We start from the raw sequence: 22369 nt of genomic DNA on the forward strand, positions 1-22369 counted from the left end.
GCAGTTAGCATATTTTCAGTTTAAAGATAAATATTTTAAGCTTTCTGATGTTGCTTCTAGCTTTCTGCCTTTTGTTTCTAGCAGTAGTTCAGTCATTGATTAAATAAATTTGAAAAACTGTTTTTTATTCCAGCTTTAATATAATGAAGCTCACATTACATCTTCTACTGTCTAGACTGTTCTCACTTTTCATATGTGGACAAGTTTTCCCAGTCATATAATTGAATTATTGAATACAGTGATTCTCATTTTACATTCAAGTAAGTCTTAAGATGTTTTTAGCAGCATTGTGTTTTTCAAATCCAGTTCCTGTTCTGAAGCAGATAGGTTCCGTTGTTGCTATACGTGATAGCTGAAGAGTAATCATTTAATTTTCTGTTCTAAGAAAGATGAAACTTAACTGTTCTTGGGAATGGGGGATGGTTGATGGTTCTTAGCAAACGAAAATGATGTGATTTAGGTCTTTTAAAGAAATTCATGAGATTACTTGTAATTCAACTTGAACGTGCCCTTCTTACTTGTATTTATTGTTTCTTTTTACTGAAATACTCTTTCTCAAGATTCTGTACAACTCATACACACAGCATCTTCAGGCCTTTGCTTAAATGGCACCTCCTCAGTGAAGCCTTCCCCGACTACCCCATCCAAAAACCAAAGCCTCTTTCTAGCACTCCTCATTGTTCTTTAGCTTCATTTTGTAATGTCATAAATGATGGTTATTTTAGAAGCACTGTGATAGTTCTTCTTACCTCTGAGATATATGCAGTGATCCCCTATTATCCTCGGTTTTATTTTCTGCGGTTTCTGTTACCCACAATCAAATGCAGTCTAAAAATTTTAAATGAAAAATTTCAGAAATAAAAAATTCATAAGTTTTAGATTGTGCACTATACTGCATAGTGTAATTAAATCTTGCTCTGTCCCACCGGGGATGCAAATCATCCCTTTGTGTAGTGTATCCATATTGTATATACAACCTGCCCATTGGTCACTTAACATAGTCACTTAGCAGCCATCTCGGTTATCAGATCAAAAAACCATAGTATATATTGAGTTTGCTACTATCCGTGGTTTTGGGAATCCACTGGAGGTCTTAGAATGTGTCCCCCATGGATAAGGGGGGACTACTGTGTTGCTGAAGTATCTCTGAACTCTGACTCTGTGATGGAATAAGGGTTTGCACTTCTCTACTACCTCAGTAACCCAGTCATCAGGGAAGTGAGCTTTCTTTTAGAATTAGTTTGCTTGTAAGAGAACTTTGGAATGTCTAGTCTTAGTTGGGAGTGAGTTGTGGTGGCCTTGGCTAAGGATGAAGTGACAGTACTCTTTCAGTCATAGTCCTCTGGAGAAAAGACTACTTCCCTTGCGCTGCTAAAAAAAAAGGGTTTTTTCCCCAACAGAAGAGTTTTCACTGCTGGAAACCCAAGAGCCCTAGCTTGCTTTTTAGTAGGAAGAGAGGAACTGCCTCATCTTAAACACATCCCTGTCTATATTAGTCAGCTCAGGCTTATAACAAAATCCCATGGACTGAGTAGCTTAAACAACAGAAGTTGATTTTCTCACGGTTGTAGAAACGGGAAGTCCAAGATCAAAGTGCCAGTAGGGTGGGGTCTGATGAGGGCCCTCCCCTTGGGCTGCAGATGGCTGCCTTCTCACTGAGTGTTCACAAGGCCTCTTCTTAGTCTGTGCACAGAGAGAGAGAGCTCTCTGATGTCTCTTCTTATGAGGACACTAATCCTGTTGGATCAGAGCCTCATCCTTATGCCCTCATTAACCTTAATTACTTCCTTATTCTAATTACAGCCATACTAGGGGTTAGGACTTCAACATATGAGGTTGAGGAGTGGGGGACACATGCATTCAGTCCCTGACACTGTGCGTCCCAAATTATTGCTGAGTTCAGTTCAATTAAACAAACCTGTGCCTAGCTGTTAAACGTACAGGCACTACACTGGGCATCAAAGAGGCAGAAATGAATTATCCTAGGCTCAAGAACTTAATATTTTTAGTGAAATAAACATGTATACGATTAACTTGAAAATGTGGTATATATTTTTATAAGCTACATCTTGAAGGGTGAATGGAAATTTCCCAGGCAGGTTTGTATAGGAGAGGGAAGTGAGTTTAGGCTGAGCAGTTAACAGAAGAACATAGTGGAGTGTGCAGGAATGATGAGTGGACCGATGTGGACACATGTGGAGTGAAGTAAGGAGCAGTGGACACAAGTTTAGAAATGCAGGACTGCCTAGTGGTGTTTGTCTTTCCTGATGGTGCCACAACATTATCTGGAAAAGTAGCGAATACCTAGTATGCTGATTTTCACAATGAAGGATAAATTTTAAAAGACAAGCAGTGACTGGCATTTGCAATCTACACTAAAAGACTAGTTGTGCAAATAAAATATAGTGATATGAAGCACATAATTAGTGGGAATAACTGAATACAATTTCCACAAAAATATTTAGTGTTGTATTTGAAAAATCAGCATGAAATTTAAAATACTGGGGTTATCAGAGATAGAAAAAAAAATGCAATCACCACTTCTAGTAAGGAAAAATATTGTATTAAAAATCTTTGGTTTTCTCCAATGTTCTTTAAGTTTCTATGTAAAATTTCTAAACTTGGGTTTTTTTTTTTAACACAGAAGTTCAAAAATCACTATTCACTTCCAACCAAGATAGAATAACAGAGACTGGATTTACCCTTCTGCCTGAAACAGCAACAAAAACAGACACAGTATATGCAGCAGGGGATTTTGAGACACTGGGCTTCAGGCAACAAAAGAAACAAATCCCTGAGAGGTGTTAGCAATTGAGGGGAGCCCTGTGAGTGTCATAGCTTACTGTCTTGAGAGTTCCCAGACCACTGTTCAGAATTACAGCTAATAAGGCAGCAATTGGAATCATAAAAATACCCAACCCAAAAGAAGACAGAAAAAATATAAAAGGGGAAAAAAAGAATAGATAGGACAAATGGAAAACTACAGCAAAAGGATAGACATAAATGTAACCATGTCACTAACACCGGTCAAAAGAAAGCAGGAAGGACTTATCAGGCAAAGTGACTTCAGAGAGCAAACGTCACCAGAATAAAGAAAATTATTCCATAACGATGAAGGAATCAGTGTATCAAGAGGACTATTATAATCCTAAATGTGTACATTATAACCTACACATTTGAAGCAAAAACTAATAAAATTTCAAGGAGAAACAAATTACAGTTACAGTTGGAACTTTCAGTATCTCTTTGTTAATAATTGATAGAAAACATAGACAGAAAATGAGTAAGAGTGGAGCACACTTAATACTGTCAACCACCTTGACCTAGTTGACATTTATGGAACAGTCCAACCAATAACATTTGCATAGGAACATTTGCCAAGAAAGACTATATTCTATGCTATCAAACAAGTCTCAGTAAAATTCAGGACATAAGATTCAAGTCATGGAAAGCTTTTTCTCTGACCACAGTGGAATCATAATAGATGTCAATAATGGATAGCTTTCTGGAAAATCCCATATATTTCAAAATTAAATGACATACTTCTAAATAATCCACGGATCAAAGAAGAAACCAAAAGCAATTTTTAAACTAAGTGAAAATGAAAGTAGAACATACCAAAAATTGTGAGATGGCTGCCACTAAAGCACTATTTTGAGGGAAAGGCATAGCCTGAAATGCCTGTATTGGAAAGAAACAAAGATCTCTAATCAGTGACTTCTGCTTTCACCTTAAGAAACTAGAAAAAAAAAACAAATTAAGGCCAAAACAGAGATAATAAAAAGCAGAAATCACTGATATAGAAAACAAATGCAGTAGATAAAATTAAAACCAAAAGTTCATTCCTTGAAACGCTCAACAAAAATGATAAACCTTTGCCAAGATTTTATGTGGAGTAATTTTGGACTGTATCTTTAACCTATGATGGTTACACAGATTAAGTATCCCTAATCCAAAAATCAGAAATACTCCAAAATTCAGAACTTTTTCAGCACCAACATAATGTTCAAAGGAAACATTCATTGGAGCATTTCAGATTTCAAATTTTGGGATTTGGTATGTTCACCTGGTAAGTATCATGCCAATATTCCAAAATTTGCAAAAATTCAAAATTCAAAACACTTCTGGTTCCAAGCATTTCAGATGAGGGAAACTCAACCTGTATTGTGGGGACTCTGGACAATTCTATTATAAACCAGCTGATCTATCTCTCATAAAACAGAGAATTACATATTCTCTTTACTGGGAGATCAAGAATTAAATTAAAATACATTATATAAAAATTAAAGATTTTTTCAATGGCATATATAGTTCTGAGTGATCTCAAAATCACGCTGTGCCAGGGAAACATGCTTTTTGCTTTGAGTTTCTCTCATAAAATTATCGTAACCCTTACCCTTGACTTTTCCCACCAGAGCACATCTCTTTTATTTAGAACACCCATTTAACTCCAACACAACCTTGACTCTAGATGGTTTGCCCCATTTCATGACATGTAGTATCTCCAGCAATTCTCCAAATTAGAAACTGCATACTAACAGCCTGCATCCTGGACTCAGCCTAGAGAGGTGCTCTGTGCCGTTTGCACAGTTTTTTTTTTTTTTTTTTTTAAGTTTGTTCCAAACATATAACAAGTTGGAGTAGCTGGCAACACAGAGCCCGTGGTCCTCCATGCCAGAAATCAGTTGGAACTGAATGGCGGCTTTTTCCATAGGTTCTCTCTTAAGGGTGTTTACATTCATTTCCGCAATTTAACCATCACAGCAACTCGTATTCAGTAACTGCCACCATCATTATCACCACATATAAGGAAACTGAGTCTCGGAAAAATTGAGTGTTGAAAATCCCATGGGTTATTAAATGGAGGAGCTGGTGTATAAATTCAGATGTATTTGAATTATCCTGTATTCCTTTCTGCATAACATCAAAAATGAGGTTATTTTATCTTTCAGTTGAAAAATCATTGATATCCATAAAGATATGATGGTAGCTATAGTGCCCTAGGTATCAATTTTATCATGTTATTTAAATTGTGCAAGGTTAGAATTTACATTCATTTGTAAATTTTCTTTAAGTTCCTTAATGTTGAGTTTACTATAGGCTACTTTCTCATTTCTAGAATACTAACTTTTGTTACCTGTACTGTTCGTATAGGTTATTGATAAATAATTGAGAAAGAGATTCATTTTAACATTGTTCTCCTATTTAAATAGTTTATTTAATATGATTCCCTTTTATGAAAATAACAACTAATCACTACCAGAGAACGAGGATGGGCACTAATGTCTATAGTTTTCTGGTTTCAAAAGGAACACAGAAATTAAACATTTTGAATAAAAGTTGTCCATGATTTAGATAACAATTTGTATCTCTTATGAAGAAAAAAAGTCTTCCTCACAAAGATAGACTTGTATATTCTAGCTTAATAAATATTTACTCTTTGACTGAACAGATTAGATTCTTTAATCTGGGACTGTTTGTTTCTATCTAAATAGCATTGTTATCAGACTAGAGTTAGGTTTTCCACACAGCAGATCACTTGACAAATAAGTAAATACACCTATTATACAAAAGTAAATTGGAATTAAATACTAACATTTATAGTTTAGGTTACATAATTTCCTCTACTGAAAGTAAGGAAAATATTAACCCTGTGTACTTTAGCATAAACTTTAAAAGAAGTTAAACAGATTCATACTTTGGATCAAGTATCTTTTGCTTTCTTTAGTTGCCTTAAGTAATGATGGTGCTGGTAGTAAGAGGTTCTTTTACTGTAGCTGTCTCTGTTGATTAAGAATGAATAAAATAAAGCATTTACATGCAGAAGTAGTAGTAGATACCGTTCAACAGACCTTGGGCAATTTACTTTCCCTCAGCTTCCTTCTCTGTAAAATAGGGATAGAAATATCTACCTTATATTGACAATGATTTCTTTAAAGACCCAACTCTGTGTTTGTTATTTAACAGATACTCTGTAGATGGTAACTATCAGCCTCTTCATCACTGTTGTCATCATCTTCATCATCACAACAACATGACTTTATGGTTTTACAGACCTAAAGATATATTATGTGGTAACTATATATTCCAAATTGTGGCATGGTTTGTAAGCAAATAGTAGAATCACATTAGGTGACATTTGAAGTACTCTGTATATCAAGAAACTTTACAGTAGGTGTCTTAAATTGGGACCTGTCTAAACAAATTCGAAACAAGGATACTCTTTAAGCCTAATAGGTCTGTATTGACTATTGGTCAAATCTACTTATCAGTTGTAATTATAGTACAGTGAAAAATCTGTGAAACCAAAAGATACTGAGCTTCAGATTTTAAATAACTCCCGTGGCAAAATAAGTTCAATAATAGTCTTGCACATGAAGGCAGGGAGATCATTGTGGAATGGAAGGAGCACTGGATTGGGAATCAAATGACCAGAGTTGTTCTGGTTCCCAGAACGCATTGTGACTGTGGACTAGTTATGTCACCTCTCCTGTTTTTCATCAACACTCAAAGAAAGGAGCTGTATTACATTGTAAAGATCCCAAATATAATGTGCCAGTCTTTCAGTGTGCTGTACTGGGAATTAGCTGAAGCTTTTGAGCCAGCAGAGGGAGCACAAAGCATGAATTTATGTCTGGGTTTTAGGAAAATGGGGGCGGAGTGGGGGTGGGCTACAGGGTTAAACATTAATCACAGTTCTTAAAATAGATTATTTCCTATCAGGTTATGCCCAAGTTGATTTGAGCTATAATTTTGTCCGGAGATGGTGGCATTTTTTACAACTACTGATAGAATTCTACATCTGTAATAATTGGTAGTTATAACAAAGGACTGTATTCTAAAAAAGACATTTATCATTGGTTATTTGTGAAGATTAATATCATTTATTTTCTCTATTGTTAGTATATTTTAATAGAAAGAATTATAATTTTATCATTTTAGAAATACCCTGTTGATATTGTAATAACAGCTGTTTGAAGCCATAAGGCCTTAGAGTGTTTAAGTGGTACCTCATTTATCTGGCATTCTGGGTAATTGTGGAGTTCCACATATTTTCCAAATAACAAAAGTATGTTTCACTAAAGTACCATCTTAAAAATGTTAAAAAGTATTTGGGATAAGATCTTGGCTATTGCAAAATTTTGTGAGTTTGAAGTAAAGAGTTTACACACATTTGAGTCTTTTCCTCGTTACCACAGGATTGTTGATTTGAGCATGTATGCGGTACTAAACCACAGTGGAATTCTGAGTTTGCTCTTTCTTTGATGTTGAGGATCCTTTTTCTCTTTTTGGTCACACTACTATTAATTTTTTCCCATTTCCACATACTCCCATTCTGGTTTTCCTTTCTACTTTGCTGCTTTTATTATTTAGAAGCTTTAGCTGAGGAAGCCAGTAACTGAGCTTTCTGAGAAGTAAGACTAATTCAAGACCTAACGAGTTAAATCCTTGGCTTTGCTGTGGGCATTGATAACAACTTCATTCATGGAAATTGTTCTCTCTTTGTGGTTTGGGTTTTTGTATTAAGAGGTTGGAAAGGGGGCTACTTCTTCATTCAGGATGAGTCACAGTAGAGGTGGGTTTCCTAGGAATTTACTGTAAATATATGATTGGTTTTGTGGTTTTTCTAAAAAGTAGTTTAGAACTTTAATTCAAAGAATATCTTGTCCACCAGTCAGTAGATATTTTATTTAAAAGGAAAATGAGGGATAACTAGCCCACTCAAACCATTGGTATATACAGGAGGCACTGTGCAAGTGTTGAAAGAGGAAAAGAGGAATGGACATCTGTGCCCTTGAACTTGTATTCACATAAGAAATGAGACAAATGTCAATCCTGGCTAACACAGTGAAACTCTGTCTCTACTAAAATCACAAAAAATTAGCCAGGTGTCGTTGGACAGGCCTATATCCCCAGCTACTCTAGAAGCAGAAGAATTGCTTGAACCTGGGAAGCGGAGGTTGCAGTGAGCTGACATCATGCCACTGCACTCCAGCCAGGACGACAGAGCAAGACTTTGTCTCAAAGAAAAAAAAAAGAAATGAGACAAATGTACAAGCAAAAGATAAAGGGGGGACATGTGAAAAATGTGTAGAGCAAGTATAAATTAATAATTAGGTACCCTAAGGTCAAAAGGAAGTTGAAATAATTGGATAAAGTTTTTACAGACCTAAGACTTTTTTATAGTGATCAGGCTATTAGGTGTTAGAAAAAAGGCATTTACTAATAAAGACCTATAATTTCAGTTAAGACTTCCTGTTCCTGTGGCCATCCTAAAGATTGATTATATTCACTAAATTAAGATTAAGGACTAAGCAAAAAGAAAATTTCCAAGTTTCAGTTGGGATTCTCAAGGGTCCAACACCTGGGAAATATCTTGGCTATCAATTGTGTTATAACATAGGTATAGGTACTCTGCAGCATTTCCACAAAATTAGCAGTATCATGTTTCCTGTGCCTATCTTTGTAAAATCTGACATATAGTAAACACGCTTTATTTGGTAGGTGTCCCCTGAGAGGAAATTTCTTTACACTTAGGAAGTGCCTTATGACCTGTGATGATAATAACTTCTACGCTGCCGTCCTGGCTCCTCTTGCACTCACTGTGAGATCATTCCACTTTCCAAATGAATTTTCTCATTCAGTGTAATTTTGATCCCAATTATTCTCATAAATTAATGACACTTTGCCACAGGATTTTTTTAAAAAAACTGGATAGGTTTGCTATTTGTTTGGCAGTAGTTTTCTCAAGAGACTAAGAAAGGGTCACCGAAAAAGACAACCAAACTTCTTTCCAGTCAGATCTCTTTCTTTCTTCACAGAATATAATTTTCTAATAGAGAAGAGAAAATGCCATAAAACTTATAACAAGATATCTTTAGAATTGCATATTAATTATTAAAAAACGTAGTTTTTCATCATAGTTTAGTTTATAAAGGGTATGCATTTTTAAAATACATTATCCATGAAATATGTATAAAGGCAGTAGAGTTCTTTTGAGAGAAATTACCAATTTTTAATTTTGTAATTTTTGCTAAATAACATTTATAACCAAATCTAGTCAAAATTGGAAAGAAGCCAGGCACAGTGGCTCACACCTGTATCAGCACTTTGGGAGGCTGAAGTGGGAGGATCATTTGAGGCCAGAGTTCAAGACCAGTGTCGGCAACAAGGCAAGACCTTGTCTCTACAAAAAAAAAAAAAAAAAAAAAATTAGCTGGGCTTGGTGACACGTGCCTGTTGTCCCAGCTACTCAGGAGACTGAAGCTGGAGAATCACTTGGGTCTAGAAGTTTGAGGCTGTCATGAGCTCTGATTGCACCACTGTACTCTAGCCTGGGCAAAAGAATGAGACCCTGTCTCTTAAAATATATATATATTGAATAAAATGTGCTTATGTTAAAAACACACAAATGAAATTTGCATGAATGTTTTTGTAGAAAATGAAAATAAATGTCTTTAAGCTAATGTTAGATTCTCTTATTTCACTCTCTTATAAATTTGATAATATAGTTACCAGAGTATATGTTGACAGACTGTATATTTTATCCATTATTCTCAAGATGTTTTATCAGGAATAATTGGTGTGACATCATTTTTAAAGTTGTTAGCCATCTTCCAGTTCTCTTTCTGTGTCTTCCATGTTTTGACTTTAGTTACCTTAGCTAGGGGAAATTCAGTTCCTGAGTTTCAGCATTTCTTTTTTTAAGAAACATTATTTAGTCAAATACTTTGCCATGTTCTATGACTAGTTATTTTTGGGTTTACATATAATTTTTGATTATGCAGTCATACCATGAAGATCATACTGAATGTTGTAGCTATAATTTTAAGTTCTTGCTAAGATACATTGTACGTTTTTAGATACTGGGATTGGGTTCACCAGTTATAATTCGAGGAGTACCCTTTTGGTGGGAACCTCTTTCGCCAAACATCACACGTATATTTCTTTGTCTTTTGCTTTTACGATAGGGTTTTTGAAGAAGATGAGTTACTGTGTTTTTCTTATAGTGTTGAAATATGGAGGGTAGGTTCTACTAGACCATGTGTGGTGCTTGGTGTACTGAAGGACACATCTGTTGTCCATGCATTATGCTGTGTACTGCTAGTCACAAGACATTTGCATTTTAACAAGCATTGCTTGACAGTCAGCAAGCTGGTGGTGCTGAGGTTTGTTATTTTGTTCTGTACCTTTTATGCCATAAAATCAACAATTTTAGCTCTTGTCCTGGATGGAAATGAATTTTAAGCTAGTTATCATATACCTAAAATAATGTTTATGGTTATTAAGGCAACTAAATGTGAATGAATGGGCAGTTTACTCTGCCCTAACCTTGCTTCTTTGTAAATGTCAGTGTTCTTAGCAAAGATTCTTATGTAATTAGTCTGTCCTTCATTTTAACTTTTGGTCCTTAAAAATAAGGTTTTTAAACTAAAATCAACTAAGACTGCTTGTTTCTGATTTTGTAAGGCAAGAATACTGATGTCATTGCAGTTTCTTTTATTGGAGTAAGAATGATAGAAAAGAAGAGAAATCATCAATTAGTAGTAAGCATATTTTAGACCATGTTGTGTGTAGAACCCAAGGATCTACAATCAAGGCCTTAAATGAACTTGGCATTTGGAAAAATACATGTTTACAGTACAAATATGCATTACACTTGGGTGTAGCAGTTTAAGAGCAACTATGAAGCAGCATATTGAAGCAAACAAATAATTAGGATTACATAATTTGATAGAGAAAAAAAAGCTTGGGAAGTTACTATTTCTATTATAATCTGCAAGTACAAAGAGACAAGTTTCATAACGTAAATTTGCTCTGTCTTCGTTGGCTTTGATGATTTTCTTGTTTGTATTATGGTCACATCTTTTCCTTATTTGTTAGAACCATCATTATGTGTCCCTTTCTCCTTCAGCCTTTTCCCTCAGTTCTCTGTCTCTCTCTTTCTCTCTCTCTTTCCTTAAGTTCCCTTTGTTCCCTCTTCTTGCACATGGGTTTTCTTCATGAAGCTAAGCCTGGCCATAGCCAACTCCGGAATTACGTCTTTACAATCTTCTGACCAGAGAGAAAAAGCAGCTTTCTCACCCTTTCTAGCTTGTAAAATCCTAGGGAATATTTCCAGCTGGCTCAACTTAGAGCTTATATTCATTGACCAATCTCTGTGACTCAGGGAATGAGACTGTATCATAAACTCACTTTTTTTCAGGAAAGTAGTTTCTGTTCTTGAAAAAGTTGGGGGTGAGAGTGAATCATGTTGGACAGGAAAAAAAAATAGCCACCATAATTAACAAATCTCCATATAAGAGATAATGAAGTGGTCATGAGTCCACAGTGTAGACTCAGATTACCAGGTGTGAGTTCTAGCTCTTCCATTTATGAATAGTATAGCCCTTGCCAAGTTAATTTACTTCTGTATGTCATCACTTACAATGTGATGATAATGGTAATACTGTCTTCATTAAGGAGTTGTATATTTAGTTAACAAATATAAAAGGTTAGAGAGATGAGTGGCATAGAGCACATTCTCAGTAAGTGGTAGCTACCATCATTCTTATTATCTACATCATCATCATATAAAAAGATACCATTGGGACCCATCCTATGAAAGTAAGTTTGGTTTAACATGCCATAATCAATCAGTACAATCCACTACTTTATTAGACTTAAAAAGAAAACTATATAATCATCTCAGTAGGTACAGAAAAAGCATTTGACAAAATTCAGTGGCCATTTATGAAAAAAAATGAAAACAACTTTCACATAACAAGAAATAGAGGGAATTTCTTCAACCCAACAGAGATCATCAATGAAACACTTACAACTAAAATCATACTTAGTGAAAAATGGCTCTTTTCCTCTAAGATGAGGAAAATGGCAAGGATGTCTACTCTGACCTTTATTCAGTATTGTACTATAGGTCCTAGCCAATACCATAAGTCAAGAAACAGAAATTTTTAATATCCAGATCGGAAAAGATTTAAAACTATCTATTAAATTTTATTAACTATTTAACTGTTTAGCTATTTGCATAAGACATGATTATTTATGTTTTAAAAGTCCTAATGAATCTACAAAAAACCTACTAGAATTTATAAATGAGTTTAGCATGATCATAGGATACAACAAGGTCAGTATATAACAATAATTTTATTTCTACATTCTTGCTGTGAACAACCAGTAATTGAAATTTTAAAATAATACCATTTATGGCAGCATCAAAAATATGAAATAATTTAAGGATGGACTTAAAATACATTCACCTGGTACACTGAAAACTATAAAACATAGCTGAAAGAAGTTAAGGAAAACTTAAATAAACAGGGTTATTTAATCCTGACTTAGTATTATTAAGATCCTGAAATTGATCTATATGTTAAACACAATCCTAATTAAAATCTTACCAGGTGATTTGGTTGAAATTGACAAGTTGGTTCTAAAATTTGTATGGAAATACTATACAAAGGACCCAGAATAGCCAAAAGCAATTTTGACAAAGCCTAAGTTGGAAGACTCTCACTACCTGATTTCAAGATTTGCTGTAAACTGGAGTAATCAAGACAGTGGGAAAATATTGTATGACAGATTTATGGACCAATGGAATTGAATAGAATCGAGAAATAGACCAGTGCATATATGCTTAATGAAATTTTAACAGTGGTGCCAAGGTAATTTTAGGGAGAAAGGATAATCTTTTCAACAAATGGTACTGGAACAATTAAATATCTACATGCAAAAAAAAAACAAACCAATGAAATAAATTGTGACTCTTCATGCCATATACACATATTAACTCAAAGTGGATCAGAGACCTAAAGATAAGCGCTAAAACTATAAATCATATAGAAGAAATCATAGAAAAATCTTTGGGATCTTGGATTAGACAAAAACTTCTTAGATAAGACATAAAAAACATTTTTTAAAAATTTGATGAACTGATGATTTCATTAAATTTAAAATTTTTGCTCTTCAAAAGGACTGTTTTTGTGAAGAAAATGAAAAAGATAAACGGCCCCACTACCACCACCCCCAGGCCATAGGCGAAGGAGAAAATATTTACAAAACTTATACCTGATAAAGAACTTGTATCCTGAATGTATGAAGAACTCTTACAACTCAAGAAGAAAAACAACCCATTGTTTTAAATGGTCAAAAGATTTGAATAGACACTTCTCCAAAGACAACATGTGAGCACTAGAAAACTCATTCGGAAAATGCAAATTAAAACCACGGAGAAAATCACTTCACATCCACTAATACAGCTAAAGCTAAAAAGACCGAAATGCCAAGTGTTCGCAAGAATGTGTAAGAGTTTAGTGGTTTCTTATAGAGTTAAATAACATACAATCCAGCAATCCTACTCATAGTATTTATTCAAGAGAAATGAAAACATATATTCACATAAAAACCTGTACAGGTGTTCACAGCAGCTTTCTTCATAATACCCCAACACTGGAAATAACTACAACTGGTAAATAAAGAAATCGAGGCACAGCTGTACAATGGAAAAATAGCAATTAAAAGGAATGAATTGCTTTTCTCAGTTGGGTGCGGGTTTGTGGTGCTCCCTGAGCTGTCTTTCCTGCGCCAAGATGCTTCAAAATTTTATTAAAAATGTGTGGCTCCCCTTGAAACCCTACTATACCCAAGTTTACCAGGAGATTTGGGTAGGAATGGGGTTGATGGGCTTCATCGTTTATAAACTCCATGTCGCCGATAAAAGAAATAAGGCTGCGAAAGCTGCAGCGTCTGCTCGTGATCATCATTAACCAGCTTACTTGGAGTACCTGTGAAAGAAAACGTCAGGCTGCCTGTAAATTTGAGCAAGCCGTGTTAGATGGGGCGCGTGGAACATCACTGTACACATGTATGAGTACCATTTACTTCATGGCATGAATAAATGGATCTGTGAGATGCTCTGGAAAAAAAAAAAGGAATGAATTACTGATATACAAAACAGCTTGGATGCATTTGAAAAGCTTTATGCTGACAGATAGCAGAAACAAAACAGTACCTATGGTATGATTCTATTTGCAGGAAATTTTTGAAAAGGCAAAACTGCAGTGACAGGAAGCAGATTAGTGGCTGCCTGGAAGTTGGTGGGGGGGTGGCGGGGGTGGGGGCAGTATTGGAGTAAAAGAGCCCGGGGGAACTTTTCGGGGTAACGGAAATGTTCTGTATCATGATTGTAGTGATGGATTACATGAATGTTTACGTTTTTCAAAATTCATTGCACTGTCTACTTAAAATTGGTGAGTTTTATTATATAAAGATTATTTCTCAATAAAGCTGATTAAAACTAAGGTAACCAGTAGCGTAGGACTGTAATTAAGGACCAGCAGGGTTCAGGAGCAGGGAGAGCACGGGTTTCAGAACTCTTTCCCAGAGGGTGTGGAATCAGTGGTGTGGGGCTGTGATTTGCAGGAGAGGAGGAAGGAGGGGTGTCTACACGTAAAGGAAATTAGCGTTTACAGATGAGAGCATGACACCTGGTGTGAGATTTGGTTTCTAGCTCCCACTGCACCTCTAATAACTTTAGTAGTTTTTTGTATTTTTTTTTTCATTTTAATAGCTCTTTAGGATTTATAAAGAACTTTTGTATTCACTACACAATGTAAATTTGATCGTGGGTCAAGTACCTAACGCTGTACACCTGGGTTTCTTTATCTGTAAATCATCTGCTCCCAGGTCTTTTGTGGAGTTCAGTTACTTCTTTTTTCCCCGCTGTGACTGCTGTTACTAGTGTGTTCGGGGAAGGACTGAGGAATGGAGAAAGGTTGGCTGAGATTTGTGAGGATTGGCAGGGCTCTTACAGGAAATGTCTGAAACTTTCAAAGACAGAACCTCCACACCTCCTCCCAGTAAGTGACCTTTCTGTGATGCATTACCTTTCCCTTCGGAGCATTACAGTAGCTCTCTGCTCCCCAGCAATGTTCAGTTTCTTAAAAGTCTACACCAGGCCGGGCGCGGTGGCTCAAGCCTGTAATCCCAGCACTTTGGGAGGCCGAGGCGGGTGGATCACAAGGTCAAGAGATCGAGACCATCCTGGTCAACATGGTGAAACCCCATCTCTACTAAAAATACAAAACATTAGCTGGGCATGGTGGCGCGTGCCTGTAATCCCAGCTACTCAGGAGGCTGAGGCAGAAGAATTGCCTGAACCCAGGAGGCGGAGGTTGCGGTGAGCCGAGATCGTGCCATTGCACTCCAGCCTGGGTAGCATGAGTGAAACTCCGTCTCAAAAAAAAAAAAAAAAATCTACACCTATTTTCTCTGCTTCCTCACATCCTACTTATTTCTCAAGCACTGCAGTCCAGCTTCTGCCTCCTCCTCCCCTCTGAAAGTGGATAAGGTCACCACTGATTTGTTTCCTTTTGCCAAATGCAGTTTGTAAATCCTACTTTACTGTTTGACAGCTTTTAACAGTCACGATTATTCTTTCCTTAAAATTGTTTTCTTGGCTTCCAGAACATCTTTCTTTCCTACTGCCTCTCCTCCTTCTGTTTAAGTGACCCTTTCTGGCCTCTCTTTCTTCACCCTTTCAGTCTTGGTGTTTCTTACAATCTCTTTTTCTTTTCTTTTCTTTTTTTTTTTTTTTTGAGATGGGGTCTCACTCTGTCGCCCAGGCTGGAGTGCAGTGGCGCAATCTCAGCTCAGTCACTGCAACCTCCGCCTCCCGGGTTCAAGCAATTCTCCTGCCTCAGCCTCCTGAGTAGCTGGGATTACAGGCACACACCACCACGCCCAACTAATTTTTGTATTTTTAGTAGAGACAGGGTTTCACCACATTGGTCAGACTGATCCCAAACTCCTGACCTTGTGATCCACCTGCTCGACCTCCCAAAGTGCTGGGATTACAGGTGTGAGCCACCACGCCCAGTCTCCCACAGTTCTTTCTTACATTACACAATATCCTTGGGTGATCGCCTCCACTTTTGTGATTGCAGCTGATGCACATAACCCTAAAATTTCTCCTCCCCTTTCTTCTGAGCACCAAATTAGTATTTCTAAACTGCCCATCTGCTTCTTTTTGACCATCTCCACCTGGTGTTGCTGAGCACCTGTACTTTCCCTAAAAGGTTTGTTAACAGCATGGATTCTGGAGCCAGCAATACTAGCATTGACTCCTGACTCGGCCACTAAGCTGTGTGCCTGGGCAAATTACTCTCTCTGGTTCATTCCATCATCCATTTAAAAAGAGGGAGGGAGAATGGATAATGGTAGGACCCACATCACACGGTTGTTAGATGGACGGCACCTGATACATAACTCATAACTGCTGCTACTGTTACTAATTTCTTTGTCTTCCTGAGCCCTCTCCCTCCCTTTCAATTTGTTTGTATTGCTAGCATGTCAGTTACCTTACCAGCTAAGCACTGTGTTTCCCAGATTAGAGACCTCAGTCAGCCCTGATTCCTTTCCTTCCCTCTCCATGCTGTCTCTGCCTTCCACACAGCTCTATTTGCTTTAACTTGAGGCCTCTTCATCTCTTTCTTTGGGTAATGTGGATGTTTCCTTAAGGTTCTGTTTCTACTCTTGTTCAGTTGTCATCTCCTGGCCATCCTTTTCTCCAGGAGCAGAGAAGTCTTTCTAAAACAAATAGAATTTTATATACTTGGACCACGTTGCTCAGGTCAGTGGTTTTCAACCTTCAGTTGTAGGTACCCTGAAGTAGGGACTCTAGCTACCATACATGGCAGGGCTTAGGGAGGAGGCTCAGGACATAGATGCACAGGTAGTAAACTGCCATCCTTACTGCGGAGCGCTGCCCCCCACCTCGCAGCTGAGTACCAAACACAAGCAGCTTTGCGTTGATCCCATAGTGCAGTCCTGCTTTCATAGAACACCTCTGGCTTTCACAATAAAGTTCAAAGTCTGAGGGACTTAAGAAGTACTTGATGAACCATCCTCACTGCTACCCAGCCTCATTGCTGTGCTCTGCTGTGTACTCATACTTGATGAACATGCAGTGCTGTTTCCTCCACCCTCAGGGCTCATAATTCTCTACCTTAGCTCCTGTTCCATTCTCTGCCCAAATCACCTTTGTCGTTGCCCGATTTGCTCGGCTGACTCCTAATTGTTTCTTAAGAATGCAGTGCAGGCATCATCTCCAGAAGTGATTGCTTCTTTCTCCCTTCGAGTGCAGTTGGGCAGTCCTCACCTGTGTCCCCCTAATATTCCGTGTTCATCTACAGTCTGTTAGGCATGTCTTTTCTCACCTGACTGCGCCCTCAGGGAGGTGGGATGGAAACGGTGCTGCTTTTGCTTTCACGTTGCCTGGCACATAGTAGACCCTTGGTAAATATTTGACTCACTGTCTGTCTCAGTGGCTGAGCAAGATAAAATGCATACCTCTTAGCATGGTCCGTGTAGCCTTTTTATTTGGTGCTTCTTGTCTTGCCGGCTTCATTTCTTGCTACCTCTCACCCCCACGAGTTTTCTCTGTTCTTGCCTTATAAGCTATGGGTATTTCTTTGAAATCTCGCAGTGCCTTTCTGAACACTTTCCCTCTTCTGAATTATTCTTCCTCTCCCTTTGCTTTTTCAAATAGCAAGTCCCCTAACCTTCAAGGCTACAGTCAAGATAGATTTCCTCTGTGGAATGCACCTAATCTTCCCCCTCTTCTCCCACAGTGCTGTCTTCAGACCCGTGGCAGTCTCTGATTTCAGTATTGTAGACAGTTTTTTTCCCCCATTCCAGTAGACTTCAGGTTCTAGGGGGCAGGGAGCCATGTCTCTTTCATTATTTTGTAAGACCAATGTGCCATTAGCTTCTCACTCCAAATAGAATAAAAGTCCGGGGCTTTTGATGTGCCATAAAGCAGCCCTTCACAGTATGGCTTCAAACTGTCTTCGTTCTGGTGTCATCTCCTGCCACCATCTGTGCACCCTGCACTACAGCCATTCCACCAGCTTGTGATTTTCTCAGCGTGCTCCCGTTTGGACTGACCACACTTATTCTGTTTACATGCTGCTTTCTTTTGTGAAATGCTGTCTGTTGGCAGGGGCTCTGTTTTCTTCAGGATAGCGTGTTCTTTTTATCAGATTTTTAAAATGCTGTATAATACTTTCTGCATACACAAAAAATAGAGTAATATAGCACTTTCTTGTGTATGTATCCAGTGTTACCAAAAGAACATTTTTTATCTACTGTATGTATGTGCATATATATATATATATATATATATGAGAGAGAGAGAGAGAGAGAGAGAGTAGTTATGTGAGAACTGTACTCACTGTTTCCTCCTTCCTCAGAGAACAGTGGCGATCCTAAATGTAGGATTTATCATTTCCATATCTATTTGATGTTATTACTTCATATGTTTAATCTGTAAATGATATGTAATATTGTTTTCCATTTTTAAAACATAAAATCGCCTTGTTCATGTTCTCTAAGGATTTCTGCCTATTTTTTACTCAACATTGTTTTTGAGATGTATCCATACTGATACATGTAGCTTTAGATAATTTTAAATTGCTGTATAATATTTTCTTGTATAAATATCACACAGTTTATTTACTCATCCTCTTGATTAGTGTTTTGGCTGTTTTCATTTTTTTAATTTGTAATGAACATTCTTATAAAAAAAAATAAAAACTAGTCTTGTTCAAATTTTTAAAAAGTATTCTACCAAAAAGACCCCAACTAAGTGAATATTAAGCAGACTTGAACATTTTTATTTTTAAGACATTTTTAAAATCAAGTTTATCATCTGGGCATGGTGACTCATGCCTGTAATCACAGCACTTTGGGAGGCTGAGGCAGGCAGATCACCTGAGGTCAGGAGTTTGAGACCAGCCTAGCCAACATGGTGAAACCCTGTCTCTACTAAAAATAAAAAATTAGCCAGATGTGGTGGCATGCGCCTTTAGTTCCAGCTACTTGGGAAGCTGAGACAGGAGAATCGCTTGAACCTGGGAGGTCGAGGTGGCAGTGAGCTGAGACTGCGCCACTGCACTCCAGCCTGGGCGACAGAGTGAGATTCTGTCTCAAAAAAAAATAATAAAATGAAATTAAATGTATCCATTTACATATAAACATCATATGTCTTTATTACTTACTCTAATTAGCATTAAGCTAGGGGGTAAGCACTTTGCAAAGCTTTAAGCAAAAGTCACTATTTTCACTCGGCAGTTTGCAACTCGTGTCTTATATACATTTTGCCTTAAAAATGCTAAATAAAATCCAAAATTAGAATGTTTAAATAAAACTTTGAAAGCACTTGCTATAAGATTTTAGTAAAATGCCTGTTAAATTGTATGATAGTAACAAAGTAAGTGTGAGTTCTGTTTCTCTTTGATGGAGAGCTGAATGTGACCTCAAATGATCTGTTCTTATACAAACTTTCTTTGAGATAGCTGGAAGCAGTATGCACAGCTTCTTCGGGTGTACCATTTCAACATTTTATGTCCTTAATAGTGAAATTTTCCATTATGCTCAACCAAAAGATCTCATGTTTGAATTGAAGCTCACTTCCTTGTTTGGTGTCCTACTAGCAAGCAAAACAAGAGTGTTCATATTCTCTTTTAAAATAAATAAACAAACTAGCCTTTCTTCCCCAAAGGAAACAGTTTTAAGTGTTTTTTACTCTGGTCCCTAGGACTGTTTAATAATTTTCTTAAATTGATGATGAAAGTTACTATAGATCACCTTTATTATTCTCTGATGGTGTACTAATAGGGGACATGCGCGCGCGCGCGCGCACACTCACACACACACACACACACACACACACACACACACACGGAATGTGAGAATGAACATCCCAGGTCTGCTGAACTCATGAAGTACCTCTCAAGTTCTTATTTTTTCTTCAACTCTGCAAAGTTTGCTGCTGTGCTTCACTTGTACCATTTCTTCTTCCTACCACCAAGAAGATCACTTCTTTCAGGCATATTTATTGCTTTCCTTTCTTTCTTTGGTGGCCAGTTTACGTTTTTGAGTCTTGCCATACCTTGTGCAAGAATTGACTACCCAAATTTCTTTTAGTCTCAAAAAACTTTTGAAATTCCATTTATTCCAGAAAATATACTGCAACCAGTTAGAAGCATATTATTGATTTCCTTCTGTATGCATTTCCCTGTGAACATGTCTTATACACAGTCCCAATTTTTTTACCTTTATTTTGCATATCCTGTAAAATAATTTGCATGCTTGAAAATATGGACCTTCTAATGCAGTTCAGTATTATGTTCAGTTAGTCTTACTCAGCAGTTTTGCTTCAGGCAATATGTTAAAGGTAGTCTCACTCAGGCGTGCTAAAAATTATTCACAAGGGTGTTCATTGCAATGCTGCTTATAATATAAAAATTTAGAAACAACTGCATTGACTGATTAATAATGGACTAAGTAAATTATGGTATATCCATATCCTTTTGATATCAAGTAACAGGCACTCAAGTGTTTGTTGAATGAATGAAGGAATATACTGTTAGATGGACAAAGTGCAAGATACAGCATAGTACATATTTCATGGAATAAAAAGATGGATATATATATATGTATATATGGATACAGTATGCATTTGTTTACATGTCTTGATATATATAACATTTCTGGAATCATGTCCAATAAACTGTTAATATTAGTTATCAGTGATTCATGGGAATAATGGTGAGTGGAAAGTATGGTGTTTACTGTTAAAAAGGAAAGCCAAAGCAAAACTAAATCCAAATGGAGAAGACCCAGAAAAATAAAATGATTGAAAAAATGTATGCGCCCTTATGTACTGAATCCTGTTTCCTACTTCTTGTATAGTACCTCCATTCCATTTTCTTGCTCTCTCCTACTTTTGCTCTGTGCTTTGCCTTCTATTTGGAAGTGCCTTGTATTCGCTCTTACACAAATAACTCTTTCTTATTTTTCAAGACATCGTGTAGGGCCTAAGCTGACCTTCATGAAACTTCACTGGAGTATTGCATTTCAACGCAATGGTTCTGTCAGATATATCCTCAGCATGTAACCAGTATCATATGATTTCATACTTATTTATTCAGTAATTATTTCATGTAATTTTCTTCCCACTTTAAGTATAAACTTAAATAATGTTCATTACTTCTGTTGTTTGTTTTGTGCAACATCTAACATTACCAATAAATGTTTAAGGAATTTTTTTTCCTTGATGATATTAGTTGAAACTTAATCTAGAAAGACTACTTAGTGGCCTGTGGATATCCTTTCTATTCAGTGGCTATCCTTTTTAAACCATCTGAAATAATTACAGATTTTTCTAAATTGATATTTAAATAAATATTTTCTTTGTAAGGGGATTACTGAATACTACAGTGAAGTTTTGGCTTGAAAAACGGTACCGTGGGCCTTACTTCAGATTTTTATGAGAAGTACATGGAATCAGAATTGCCTTTATTTTTAAGCTGCCATCTACCCTAAAGAAGAATTCTTTCTTTATTAGATATAATAAATGTCATATTGGTATCACATAGTTACAATATATATCTCTCTGAAGTTCTTTTATTAGGCACATACATATTTAGTATTGTTATGTTTTCATGGTAAACTGACTTTCATCATTATAAAATCTCTCTCTTTATCTCTAGTAATAATAATATTGTTCTTAAGCCTACTTTGTCTGAAATTAATATGACCACTCCAACTTCCTTATGATTAATGTTTCTATAGGATGTCTTTTTTGCATCCTTTTGTGAACTTATCTGTATCTTTAAATTTACAAGTATGTCTCTCTTAAATAGCACATGGTTGGTTCTTCCTTTTTTATCCAGTCTGGAAATCTCTGCCATTTAACTGGAGTGTTTAGTGCATTTATAGTTAATGTAAATCAATTGTATTCTTTGAAGATTGTTTGTTTTGCTGTATCAGGGTACCTCTTAGAATAAAGTAATCTGTGCTCTAGAGTAGAATAGCCTGACTCCTAAAGCATGGCCTTTCTAAGAATTCAACTGAACGTTCATGTTCAATTGAGTTTTATCTCCTGGTTGGTTTGAACTCCCGTATCCCTTAGTTTGTTATGATCCCCAAAATCTGTATTTAGTTTACAGCTCCTGGATAGTTGTTTACTGCCACACTTTGTGGAGTCTTGCTGTGCACAGTACAGCTTACCATTTACCCAAACATTCAAGAAGACACTTGGATTTCTGGACCTGCTTTCTGGAAATTCTCTCCTCTCTAGTATTCTGCCTTGCAAAATGCAGTTGCCACAGCAGTGTTAAAATTCTTCTTTCTGTCTTCTCAGCTCAGCACAGCAATTCTGTGTACTCTTCTGTGTACTCTTTGGGTCCCACCTTCCTGGACCATAGTCTGCAATGTTCCTTGAGACAGAAGCTCACCATTATGGGGCTCATGTTTATCTCCCTTCTGTTAGGGATTATAATCCTTTACTTCAGATGTTGTGCAA

At 36.8% G+C, this 22369-nt stretch overlaps 2 protein-coding genes across 8 annotated transcripts in view; both read left to right on the forward strand.

The window, feature by feature from the left end:
- DYM (dymeclin) overlaps positions 1-22369 on the forward strand; it is a 437637-nt gene that overhangs the window by 286024 nt on the left and 129244 nt on the right. The gene's annotated exons all lie outside the window — the stretch shown is intronic.
- Positions 13510-13914, forward strand: LOC119471392 (ATP synthase subunit ATP5MPL, mitochondrial-like). The gene has a single exon (XM_037738957.1). It carries the CDS (start codon positions 13524-13526, stop codon positions 13764-13766), a length of 243 nt encoding a protein of 80 aa, XP_037594885.1. The 5' UTR covers positions 13510-13523; the 3' UTR covers positions 13767-13914.

Source organism: Cebus imitator, unplaced genomic scaffold (assembly GCF_001604975.1).
Source record: "Cebus imitator isolate Cc_AM_T3 unplaced genomic scaffold, Cebus_imitator-1.0 Scaffold60, whole genome shotgun sequence".
Classification (NCBI taxonomy): Eukaryota; Metazoa; Chordata; class Mammalia; order Primates; family Cebidae; genus Cebus; species Cebus imitator.

Coding starts and splice junctions, on each gene's coding strand:
- LOC119471392 (XM_037738957.1), top strand. CDS start 13,524: ATGAATTGCTTTTCTCAGTTGGGTGCGGGTTTGTGGTGCTCCCTGAGC.